The sequence below is a fragment of the Dermacentor andersoni genome, chromosome 8, assembly GCF_023375885.2.
Source record: "Dermacentor andersoni chromosome 8, qqDerAnde1_hic_scaffold, whole genome shotgun sequence".
Taxonomy (NCBI): Eukaryota; Metazoa; Arthropoda; class Arachnida; order Ixodida; family Ixodidae; genus Dermacentor; species Dermacentor andersoni.
This window is the reverse complement of record NC_092821.1, coordinates 48,930,431-48,943,357: the sequence shown is the minus strand read 5'-3', so window position 1 is coordinate 48,943,357 and position 12,927 is coordinate 48,930,431. Positions and strand designations below refer to the sequence as shown.

The window sequence follows — 12,927 nt, the reverse complement described above, 5'->3', positions numbered from 1 at the left end:
GGCTGTACTGTAGATGTAATGCGGAAGGTGTGGATTTATCTTGTTCTGCTAACTACTTCCCTCTGAAAAAGAAAAAAAAAAAAAAGGTTCGTACATGTTTTGAAGGTTATTATGAGACTGTCAACCCATTCTTCCCTACCTTAAAGTAAGCGTATAAGACCAGTCATTTCAATAAAAGTTGCATCGTACGCCTTGGTTGAACGCACTGTCACAAGACGGCACTACTGGCATTGCTGCTCACATCTGCGTGCTCCAGCGTACGATTGCTCTTGTATATCTGTTGATTTCGAACTTTCTGTTGTGTGTTCTGTGCAGCACTAGCTGGCGAGTTGGCCGACACCCCAGGATTCACGCTCAACCCGAATGGCGCGGCCCCAGCCGAGGGCCAGACCACCTACGTTGTCTACATGTGAGCATCGGACTGCAGCAAGTGCCTTTCGGTATGCCCCGCCAACTTGGAAAGCGGGCTCTGCATACCACTCGATCACATGCTTCAGCCACCCGAGCTGCCACCCATGAATGCAAGGTTATAGGTCGCGGGTGATACTCTCCCTCGCATCGCCCACGAAGCAAAGAAAGAGATACTAGTCTTGTTGTGGTATCGCTCAGTAGAGGTTGTCGAACGTGGCTCCTTATTTCCTTAAAAAGGATGTTAGGTGAATATATGCGATAAGGTGCTCCAAGATTCTTAGTCTTTCCTGTGTCGAGAACAATGATTTAGTACCTGAGAAAATTCTGTCAATGCAAAACAGGTTTGGTGCCACCATGTATGAGATCCCCATGACTTATCGTACCTCGTTTGTGACAGGTACATATACTGTTGCCAATTGATAATTCAGACTTGGAGAGGACGTTCTAGGTGTCCTAATGTATAGGCTGGAATTCCATGTACAGTGGACACTCTTTAAGGGGAGACACTGGTGTTTGATTTTTTTTTTTAATTTTTGTAATATACAAATGAAATTTTCAGGCAAGGTATATTTTAGCCTGCTAGATGCATATATGCAGTCTATCTTTTCTTATTTAAAATCGTTTTTCAGGTAATAAATACTTTATGAAAATCAATTTGCTCAACTTTACAACAATTTTACCACTGAATATCGGAGAAAAATTTATATGTACACATTCTAGAACAATCAGAGATCACAATTAGACCATTACTGTAATTTTAGCTCTATTGTTACAAAAGTTATTGCCATATTTAATGGGGTGGTTATAAAGCTCAAAATTCTCATCTGTTGTATTGCCACATAAAAAATTCCAGCATAAGGGATAGCACATTTTATTACCGTATTTACACGATTGTAAGTCGACTCGAATGTAAGTCGACCCCCCCATATCGCGTGACCAAAAAAAAAAAAAAAATAGGAGCATACCCGAGGGCGCATTCGATAACGAAAATGTATTAGTAGCTGACATGGTCACTGGGCTACTCGTCTTCACTAGTGCTGCCATCGTCATTGTTGCTGCGGTCCCACAGCGCGTCGTGGTCCAGCGAAATTTCAAATTTGGCAAACGACCGCACCAGGACATCTTGCAGAACAGCAGCCCACGCCAAATGCACCCAACTACACGCAGCCGTCAGGGAGGCTCTTTTGACAGGTCCGGTTGGCGTAATTTCGCAGTCTTCTGCCGCCAGCCACTCGTACTCACAGCGGAGCAGCTTTAAAATTAAGGCGAAGGTCCGGGCTTGTTTCATGACCACGTCGCACTTCACTGGCAGGGACCGATCACGGATTTCAGCGACGTACGCCGCAAGCTTAGCCTACAGCTCCGGAAAGCGTCCAGACTTTGGCACGTGGGAAATTTCTCACTTGTCGTCACAGGTGAAAATTTCGCTTCGCTGCAGTCGCCACTCTCGCACCACCCGTTTAGAAACATCGAAATTGCGGCCCGCTGTGCAGTGATTTGTTTCTTCGGCGTAAAGTATGGCAGCCCTCTTGAACGCTGCTGTGAACAAGTGCCGAACGATTAGTGGGCCTGGAGCACTCATGACGACTGGGGAAGCATAGAAGTAGCACGTAGCCGGCAGTCAAGTGGAACGCGTCAAACCAGTACCATGCTAGTACCAATGCCTTCAAACAGAGAAAGAGAAACCAGCGAGTGGTGTCTGCTCTTCCATGAACTACCGATACTCCCCGCAAGCGCCGCCGTTCTGAGGGTGCCGCCGCAAATGGGAACAGCGGCCCTTCCATCAACTATCGACACCCCCCCATGAGTGTTGCATGCACTGTAAAACTCTCAAAAATGTTGAAAAACCCTTCAGAAAAGCGAACAAACACGCGGGATAGCGAAAACATACGGGTAGGGCCATAGAGCAAACATAAAATTCTAACTACGTTGTAGCTCCCGTTGGTATCTCTTTTTTTTGGCGGGGCCATGTTTCGGTTTCGATTGTAAGTCGACCCCCCAACTTCAGACTTCCAAATTTAAAAAAAGGGGTCGACTTACAATCGTGTAAATACGGTAGTTTTATTGTGTGTAGAAACTCGTAAGCTTTTGAATGCAACAAGAATGATTGAAATTGGACTATTACATCAAAAGATACTGTGGGCAACAGCAACAGCTTTTGAGAAAATGCAAGACGAAGTTCCAGGACAGGATCTAGATTTATTCTTAGCAATTGAAGCAAGAAATTCAAGTCCACCTTGCACTAGAAGCCACCAGGCACATAATCACCATCGCTCTCTTTCGTGCGCCTCTTCTTTGTGGCATGCATGAACTTTTCTGCTCTGGCCTGCTTCTTGTCAGGCGCCACTAGCCGGTGCTGGTCTTTTTCAGCACATCTTTGAACTGCTGTGCTGCCTCGGCTCAAGTGTAGCTCTTTCAAGATGGCCTCACAGGCATGTTCCTTCCCAGCATTAAACCTGGTGATTGCTTCAGCAACATCAGTTTCCACTGTGAAAAGCGAGGCATGTTTGCTTTTAGGCACAAGTGACCAGATTACCGAATGGAGGCTGTCATTTGCGTTTTGAGTTTTCCCTCTCTGACAGCGGTTCAACAACTTTTGGTCGGAGAGGCGAGTATACACTGGCAGGAGGGCTTCGGTAAAATATTCAGGGAAGTTGTAGCGATGCTTAGGTGGAGCTTGCTGCCTTGCCACAGCCTTGTTGTATGCGCACCATGATTCTTCACCCTTTGGGCACTGTGAATGATTTGGCTTTGCATCGGTGGAAGTCACATGGTAATAAGTGGCAAGGACAGCATTCTCCATCTCGTCAATGTGCCCTTGAGTGCCCAGCCATCATAATTTGTGAGCTTTGCCACAAGCTCACCTGTGAGCTTCCCTTTGCCACCAAGGCTTGGCCTACCTTCTCCCTTATTTTTCTGCAAGAGGTGTCGGGGTGCAGCACCCATCCATTTGTGCACATGATTTGCGCAATCCTCCTTTGAAATTGCCATGTAGCCAATACCTTCTCCTCCCGGGGGCTGTTGAAAGCGGGGCTATCGCCGTCACACAACATAGTTGTGTATCGGAGTCCACGTTTCTCCAATGGCCAACCAAACGGAATTTTCGCAGCCTGTACCTCCATTTGGCCAGGCTTGCTCGAAGTGTTTTTTTTTTTTTTTGGCACTTATGTTGAGCTTCCCATTCACTGTATTCAGGGTCATCATCCTTGGGGCCAAGCTCGCATCTCAGGCAGAAGTTGGACAGAACTTGAACATAGCCAGAAGAACTTTCTATAACAGTTCCCACACAAATGTGTGACAGGTGTCTACGAGTCAGCCGAGTCCCGTGAAACGAAACTGCTACGTTTCCAGGATTCCCAAAGTTCAATTCAGAATAAATAGACTTCACAGCTGCTGCGCAGTTGGTCGTAACACCCGCGGATGCGTTCAGGGCAGCGGGGTTCGTATTATTTTTTACATAGTCTTGGTATGTTTTGGTATGCATACCACGAGAGGAAATGTTGAGAGCCGGGAAAATATCACTGAGTACAGTCTGTCCGTTGCGTGTGCTCACAACAGCACAAGCCACGAGCATGTTCACCTCGAAGGGGTTGCAGGTCATATTCCCACCTGTTCTTGGCGAGCTCCATCCGGTGCTTATCTTGCCGCAAATGGCACAGTTCACCACTAGTTTCATGGCCACTCCATATTCCCGGTCGCCCTTTAAGGAGGGACATGGGTTGTAAAGATAACGTCACTTATTTCTTAACCAAATTAGATGTAACTGCAGACTTGTTCAGTTTCTTGAGCTGGTTTTAAATATGTAATTATATTTTAAATAGGTCAATTATTTCCTGAGATAACTAGTAATCACATTCTTTTGTTTGCTGAAACAATAAAAAATATATATTTTTAACATAACATTGTTATTAACTGTCACGATCGACGACACGCCACACGTGGTCCCGAACTACCGCTTTATTTTCCCGCACGCCAACCTTCCGCACCACACAACCACACTCCGAGTTTTCCCCTTTTTTCCACTCTCCTCCCGCACGCTCGCGCCGCTGTCCTCCCCGCACTCACGCCACCTGTTCGTCGCTCAGTCAACTACCGTCGATCCCGCGCCTGGCCTCCGAGAACCGCGGCTCCTCGTCATGGGTCTTGGGCTGGCTTGCCGCGGGTCTTGCGCGTCACAACTCTCCCCCCCCTCGAATCGTGAAGCTGTGCTGGTAGGGAGGGGCCATGGCTCATGGTAGAGCATCAACTGATCAGCATGGGCAGTAGTTCGATGACGTCCTGTAGCAGGATCGCTCAAAACAAAGTTATTGTCACCTAATCGTTTGATTACACAATAAGGTCCACTTCGCCGCGGTGCCAATTTCGCCGAAACGCCCTTGGCCGCATCACTCAAGGTATGGGAATCCAGGAGCACAAGGTCACCCTCTTTGATGGTTGTTGCCTGACGATGACGGTCGTAACAGGATTTCTGCACCTTCCAAGCAGCTGCCTGATGTGACCGAGCATACTGGAGGGCCTCTCCAAGGCACCGCTGGAGTTCCGCAGCAAGTGCATGGTGTGCTGCTTTTGGAGGCTCTGTGTCTTCCTTGTCGCTTGTGGGTTCCCATGGGGTGCGCAACTCGCGGCCGTAACACAACAATGCTGGAGTATATCCGGTGACAACACTCTCGGCAGTACGCATGGCAAGGGCGATCTCAGGTATGTGCCGGTCCCAGTCTTTGTGGTTGGAGCAGTATGCCCGTAGACACTGCTTAATTGTGCCATTGTGACGCTCCACCATTTGGCCAGCCGGCCGGTAAGGCACTGTGTGGCGATCTTTGATGCCCCAGTGTTTCAAGAGGTTGCGCCATAGTGTGCTAACAAAGGGCTTGCCATTGTCACTGGTGATGGCCACAGGTGTGCCATGGCGGCAGAAGACTTGCACCATGCACTCCAGTATTTTCGCACTTGTTGCTGCTCGTAGAGGGAAAAGCTCTGGGAACTTCGTAAATTTGTCAATAACTACCAGCAAGTATTTGTGGCCCCGGGGTGTAGATGGCAAGGGCCCGATAATGTCAACACTGAGCTCTTCCATGGGTGATGTTGCCCACTGACTGCTCATGAGGCCCTCTGGTTTCTTGCGCCGAGCTTTTGTGCGCTGACAGACAGTACAGCACTGCACATACTTTGATATATCTGCTCGCATGCCCAGCCAGACGAATCGTGCAGCCACACGCCTCAGAGTTTTGAAAAATCCAGCATGGCCTGCAGTGGGATGGTCGTGGGCCACCTTCAGTGCCAGCTGCCGCAAGTGACTAGGTAACCACGCTACCTTGTGGTTGCCTCTTTGCTGAACCAGCAATCCGCTTGGCTGCAGTTCCGTTGTTTCGGCCAGATCACGAAAGAGGCGATGATCAGGGTCCGAACTTGGGAGCTGAGTCCCTTGGACCACTGCCTTCAGCTTTAAGAGGCGGTCATCACGAGCCTGTTCTTGTACCAGCTGTGTTGTGTCACTCAGCAGCGAAGAGTCAACCTCCGAGGCCACAGCTACTTCATCAAATGTAATTTTGCCTTCAGGTTCTGGAGCAGCAATGGGGAACAGCGTCTCATGTAGGTTGTCACTTGGGTTGTCTTCACACTGGAGAGGGGCTCTACTCAAGGCATCAGCGGGTATGTTTGCCAGCCCTCGTCTGTGCTTGATTCGGCAGTTGAAGCCCTGCAGCCGAAGAACCCAACGCTTGACCCTGGGTGAAGCTTGGTCGGTATGAAACATCCATGCCAGGGAGGAGTGGTCACAGTGTATTTCAAACTCCGTAAATTCAAGATATGCCCTGAACTTGTCCACTGCCCAGACTACTGCCAGGCATTCCCACTCCTGGACAGTATAATGGCTCTCGGCTGCTGTAAGGACTCTGCTAATGAAGGAAACAGGCTGCAGACCATCAGGGCCAGCCTGCAGCAGCACAGCTGCAATGCCAATGCCACTTGCATCTGTCTCCACCACAAAGGGTCGATTTAGATCTGGGAGGCTTATAACAGCATCCTGAGCTAAGGCCTGCTTGAGTGCAGTGAAAGCCTGTTCTTGGCACTCCTCCCACTGCCATGGCTCGTTCTTCTTCAAAAGGTTGGTCAGTGAATGTGCCGTCAGTGAAAAGTGAGGGATGAAGCTTCTATAGTAGCCGGCAAGTCCCAGGAAGGCTTGCAGCTGCTTAACTGTACTGGGTCTAGGGTAATCCAGCACTGCACGCACCTTGTCCTCATCTGGTCTGCACTGCCCAGGGGAGATGATGTGACCTAAAAACTTGAGGGACTGACGGCAGACCTGTACTTTATCTGGATTAATCGTAAGGCCAGCACCCTCAATGCGTTGTAGCACTTCCCTTACATGTTCAACATGTTTCTCCAGTGTCTCTGAGTATACAAGGACATCATCTAAAAATGCCATAGCAAAGTGGTGATTGATTCCCTGCAGCACCCGGTCCATTAGGGTTTGAAAAGTTGCTGGACCACCTGCCACCCCGAAGGGCATCCTCGTAAATTCAAATGTACCTTGATGGCAAATGAAGGCCGTTTTAGCTATGTCAGCCTTGCAAACAGGAATTTGGAAAAACCCTTGGGAGAGATCAAAGCTGGAAAACCACATTGCTCGGCCCAACTGCGCTAGCAGCCAGTCAGTTCGAGGCATTGGGTAGGCAGGTACTCGGGTGCGTGCATTTAACGGACGGTAGTCCACAGCGAGCCGGTAGCCTCCAGACTTCTTTGCAACGAGCACTGGGGCGCTAGTCCATGGGCTGGTGCTTCGTCTTATAAGGCCCTGTTGTAGGAGGTCATCCACACAGCCCTCAATGATCTTCTGCTTCTTCGCATTCACTGGACGTAGCTTGCATCTCACGGGCGCACTGTCCCCCGTGTCAATGAGGTGCTGAGCCAGGGTGGTACATCCCGCAACTGTAGTAAACAGATGGTTAAAGTCATCGAGAACTTTACTCATGCTTGGGTGTAGTTCCCTGGTGCCAGCCTGATGCATGTTCTCTATGCCTGGAACTACAAGCACTTCTTCAAAGAGGCTGTGCAAGTGGTACGACTCTCCATCTTCTATTGCAAGTGCTGTCGCTGGGTCCTTTTCACGCTTAGCAAATGGCACCATGCACTGTGGATCGGTTCCAATCGTCCACCCACCCAGCGATACATGTAAAGAGATGCCTGTTGCTGTTAAAAAATCTCTGCCCAGCACAATGTCCCGACACAAGTCTGGCACACACAGGAAGCGTTGATTGCGGCTGCTTGTGGCCCACTTTATTTTGCACTTGAGGGAAGTCGTCGACTGAGACCAACCTGTTGCCAGGCGGAGTGCTTGTTCCTGTGTCTTGGGTTTGGCGCCCGCCTCGACCGCTACCCTTGCCGCCGGCAATCCAAGCAAGCTCACACTCGAGCCTGTGTCCAGTAGGGCCTGGAACGTCGTCCTCCCGATCTGCACTTCCAGGAGAGGCTCCTTGTTGCCGGCCAAGGCCGCTACTTGCAGCGCAGTCTCGTAGGTGCTTGCCGGTGCAGCACCTACCGTCCCCCGTTTCCCGTACACTGAGAGCGGATATGTCCGATCCCGTTGCATTGGTAGCAGCGGGGTGGGCCGCCACGCCGACCTGTAGGGCACTCGCGGGCCATGTGACCGACGCCTCCGCAGCGATGGCAGTTGAATTCTCTTTGGTCACGCGGCTGGTACCTTTGGTGCTGTGACGGCGTTGAGAGATGTGGCGTCCTTGTGGCGAATGCGGCCAATCCGTGCAATTGGTCTCGGTGGTAGGAGGGCTGTATCGCCGCGGGGTGCAGCGGCCAGGGGGATGCCGCCGGCGGATACTGGAACGGCGCGGCAGCCGCTGTGATCAACCCTCCGGGTTGTGTTCCCGGCACGCCGGCCACGTTTATAGTCGATTGGAAGGCCAAGTCTCTCGCGACTTGGTCAGTCGGGGGTGGTGGTGGCTTGTACTGCATGCGCCTCCAGAAACGCTCCATGAGACCGTCAGCGGCCTTCGCCAACTCCGCGAGACTGCCGAACTGTCTTCCCTCCACCAGATCCTGGAGTTGCGGGTGCATCTGCCGCAGCACGCGGTCAACCTTTTCCGACTCGGGCACTTCGCCGCCAATCCGGTCGTAGTAGGCCGCGATGGTATAAATAAATTCCTTTAAATTTTCTTGGGGATGTTGCGTCCGGTGCTCCAGCTCTTGTTTCAAGCGGCGCTTCGCGTCAATGGAGGAGAATTCCGCAATAAACGCCGCAGTGAACTCCTCCCACGACGCAAACGAGTTCACGAATCGCCACCACAACTTCGCGCTACCTTCCAGCGCAGCAGGCACAATGTGCGTAAGCCTCTTGTCAGCTGCGACACCGCTGACCAAACAAAACGTTTCAAGCCGGTCCAAAAATTCCTCGGGGGACTGATGGTCGTTGAACCCCTTAAACCTTGGAGGCTGACCTGGCTGACCTCCTGTGGAGCGCGGAGCGCAGTCGCTCACCGGTTGAACCGCCGCCGCCGTTGTCGTAGAACCCATAGGCACTGCCTCGGCCGCCATCAGTCTTTGTCTGACAGCTGCCGCGATTTGCTCGCGTTCCATGGTAGATCCGCTCGTCTGCCCCAGCAGATGCTGTACCAATTGTTCGGGAACGTCCACTGTCTCCATGTTCACGTAGATCCCGGACGAGCCCCCACTTGTCACGATCGACGACACGCCACACGTGGTCCCGAACTACCGCTTTATTTTCCCGCACGCCAACCTTCCGCACCACACAACCACACTCCGAGTTTTCCCCTTTTTTCCACTCTCCTCCCGCACGCTCGCGCCGCTGTCCTCCCCGCACTCACGCCACCTGTTCGTCGCTCAGTCAACTACCGTCGATCCCGCGCCTGGCCTCCGAGAACCGCGGCTCCTCGTCATGGGTCTTGGGCTGGCTTGCCGCGGGTCTTGCGCGTCACATAACATATGGATAGATACTAGAATGCATAAGGAATACAGCGCTGCAAGCAGATTTAAAATTGAACAACTACCTCTCAATTTACAGTACAATGAAGTTCATTGTTTATGCTTAATGAAAAACGAGAAATTTTATAACTAAAAAAAATTTTGTTTCGGGCTGTGAATGAAAAATCTGCTCTCAGCACTGCTTTATCTGCACATTTAGCTTCATGCTGCAAAAAAAAAAATTATAGCCCAGCTGTCCTAGGCCCAAAGATATCAAAGCAGCAAAGAAAGTGGCCAAAATCTGTGTTCTGAAAAAAATGAGAAAACAATGGCTGATACTTTATTTAGCTCTATACAGTTAAAAATATTGTGCTATGTACACTCCTAATGGGCTAACATGCACCAGGCATGTAGTCGGATTGACTGTTTGCACCCGTGTGCCTTTTCTTCAAGGTGCGTTGCAGGTTGTTGGCAGATGAGCGCTTGCATGCTGAAGCCACAGATTGACGCTGATCTTTTTCAGCCATGCACTTGTAGCTGTGAATGCCAGGGTTGAGGCCAAGCTCCTTTAGTGTGCCTGTAGAGCTTCTTGCATTCTGCTTCTTGCTTCTTGTAGAGCAGGTTCACGGTAAACGGGTTGATCTTTTGATCTCCATCAACGCACGGCCAACTCCACTTTGACGATACGTCACCGCAGTTTGTACACACGAGCTGAAGCTTGATGGCAAGACTGTATTCCCACTAACCTCTCAGGATTTGCGCATCTCCCTTACAAATATTGCACTGTAAACGCGATATCAATGCGTTCACCGCCTCCGAGTGCACAATGGTGAAGGCCGTTTTGTCAGGGGGGAACCACGGCGTTGGCGCGTTTAGCGATAAGATTTCGCTTCCGCTCTGTCGCCGCGACGGATGACGTTTCCCGAAGTTTCTCTTCTCCTTCCTTCTTCTCATCCTCTAACTGTTGTGGCAGCAAAATTTGCGTGTCAAGACGCACACGGCCGCTCTCTGCGATGCTGTCGGCAGCTGACGAGCTAGTAGGTCTACCGTCCGTTAGGCCTACCATGGCGGCAGCGGCGACCGCTTTGGCGTCTGCACTGCCGATCGCAGCAAAGTCGTCATCCTCGTTGTCCCGACTTGTTGTGGGACACTTCTTGAAGTTCTCCGATAGCGATCGCCTCACTCGCTTCCCAAATTTGTTCTTGGTGCTGAACTTCTTGATCGGCCGAACCATAGCTGCAGTCAGTCGACAACAAACACAAATAAATAAACACCAAGACAAAGGGTCTGTTCGATTCAGCTGCACCACTTGAACCCAGTTCACGGTGGTTCACGGCGAGTTCCGCACTTTTGCAGCGCCAGTTCAGTGGTGCAGCTGCAGCGCAACACTAGCGCCCCGGAGAAACGAATGCCAAGGTGCAGGTGTTGTGCAAGTGTTGTGCAGGTTTTCTGCATCGTGTCGCCCGTTGTTTACGCGCTGGTGAATTTGTATGTGACTTGTGCTATTTGCGTTGCGCTGTTTGCGGTTGTAGAAAAAATTGGTCAGGTCTGGTGTGTGTGTGTTGTGTGTGAGCATCGCTGCTGCACTGAACGACGACGAACTGTGCCACACTCTCAACTGTCGTTCAAGTAGCCATGGACCTTGTGGACTCTGATAGTGATGAGGAGTTCGATGACTTGGTTGTAATGTTGGCCGTAAAGCTGGTGAGGAAAGACCGAAATCGTATTCCACGATACCATGAAGACATCGTTGGCAGCTATTTTGAGTTTGAGTTTAAGCGGCTCTTCCGACTGTCACGCGAGACCTTTAACTGTCTTGCAGACCGCTATCAAGCGTCGCCGTTCTTCCCAGAAGCTCGTGGAGGGCGCGTGCGAATCAGTGCCGAAAAAACGTGTCTCATCGTTTTGAGCTATCTTGGGAGCCAGTGCAGCATGTACTCAATTGCAGACAGATTTGATGTTACAGTCATCTGTGCATGCATGCATTGAGAGGGTGCTCAACCTTTTACATAGCATGAGTGAAGAAGTGATCGCGTGGCCGGACCAGTAACAGCAAGAACGTAGCAAGGGTGGCTTCTTAATAAAGAGCGCTGGGAAGGGGCCACAAAACACAATTGACTGCGTGGACGGAAGCCACATAGAGATAAACACCCCAACCGAATCCCCGCACTCGTACTTCAACCGAAAAAAGTTTCCTTCTTTGATCCTGCAAGGCATATGCAACCATGCGAATAGGTTCATAGATGTGCTAATTGGGTGTCCTGGCTCGGCGCACGACGCCAGGGGGCTCCGCGAAGCCCCCTTTTTTGAAGCTGCAGCAACCAAATGCAGCAATGGTTACATCTTGGGGGATTCAGCCTATCCGTTGCTACCATGGCTTATGACGCCTTACAAGGATACGCAGCGGAGCTTCCCCTCCTGGAAAAGGAAATGTGCCATTCCCAGCAGCGAGTTGCCATTGAAGTGACATTTGGTATACTCAAGCAGCGATTTCGCAGGCTGTACTTGGTGGACGCAGCCAGCATCAAGCAGTGCTGCCTTATAATCATGGGCGCATGCGTCCTGCGCAACTTATGCAATGAGGAGAGAGATTTCTTCGAAGAGCTGCAGGAACTCCCGGATTTGGAGGAAGTCGGAAACGATGAGGACAGTGGCAATGTTGTTGACCGCAGTGTGGCAGGCTACAGTGAGTGCCTGCGAAAGGCAATTGCCGAAAAACAGCGCTAAAACACAGAATTGCATATCCTTGTGCCGCTAGCAGTACTTATGCAGATAAGTTTTGCTTCACTCTGTGTAATGCTGCAAATATACTTTCTGAGACAATGTTTGTGAAAGATAAAGAATCGAGACGTTTGGGGCCTGCAAGCCCCAGGCTACTTTGTATGGTTGTCTTGTGTTGCGTGGTGATAATACACAACACACACACACGTTTTCTTTTTTTGAAAATTTTTATTCAGGAGCCGTTGTGGCAACTTTCTCAACAGCTGTAACCAGCCGCTCTAACAAAGCCATTTTCCTATCAAAGCGTTCGGCCCGCTCTTCCTTTGCCTCCTTAAATTCTCTTAAAAGGGCATTCAACGATGTGCTGTCCTTTTTTCTTCGCAAGGCATCCTTAGGGTGTGCATTCACAACTGCAGCTGATGCAGGCCTTGGCAGGGGTTTGCCCATTGACAATTCTGGCTCCATGTCAGTGCCGTCATCAGCGCCGGGAGACATGCTGAAAAACAGTGTGCGGGATTAATGGGGATAACTAAACTTCTGTCAAAATGAGGCAACTGCACCTGCTGTCTTTCTCAATTGTTGCTCCAGGCTTCATCAGCACTGTAGGTGTGATGTGTTCTTTTTCAAGAACGTCACTTAGCTCTCTATGAAAGAAGAAAAGAATTAGTTGCAAATACAAAAGCCCGAGACTGTATGCAATAGTCGACAGCACTCACTCTTCATATTCACACAAAGCCGTCGAGTGCCCGGATGAATTGTTTTTTGTTTTTGTCTTCTTATATGAGCGTTCAAGGCTCTTTCATTTATTCTGCACCTGCAGCTCAGTCATCACAACTGAGAACTCTGTATTGATCATACAAG

At 50.3% G+C, this 12,927-nt stretch overlaps 1 protein-coding gene and 1 pseudogene across 3 annotated transcripts in view; both read left to right on the top strand.

Moving 5' to 3' along the window:
• LOC126526380 (uncharacterized) overlaps positions 1-12,927 on the top strand; it is a 136,013-nt gene that overhangs the window by 49,083 nt on the left and 74,003 nt on the right. For 2 of the 3 annotated variants that reach the window (XM_072289652.1, XM_050174104.3), the window contains exon 11: positions 316-409. In XM_072289652.1, coding sequence (XP_072145753.1) covers positions 316-409 — 94 coding nt within the window. Of the gene's footprint in view, positions 1-315; positions 441-12,927 lie in introns of all 3 variants that reach the window. The other variant, XM_050174295.3, reaches the window with a different exon arrangement.
• Positions 10,981-12,072, top strand: LOC126526382 (uncharacterized; annotated as a pseudogene).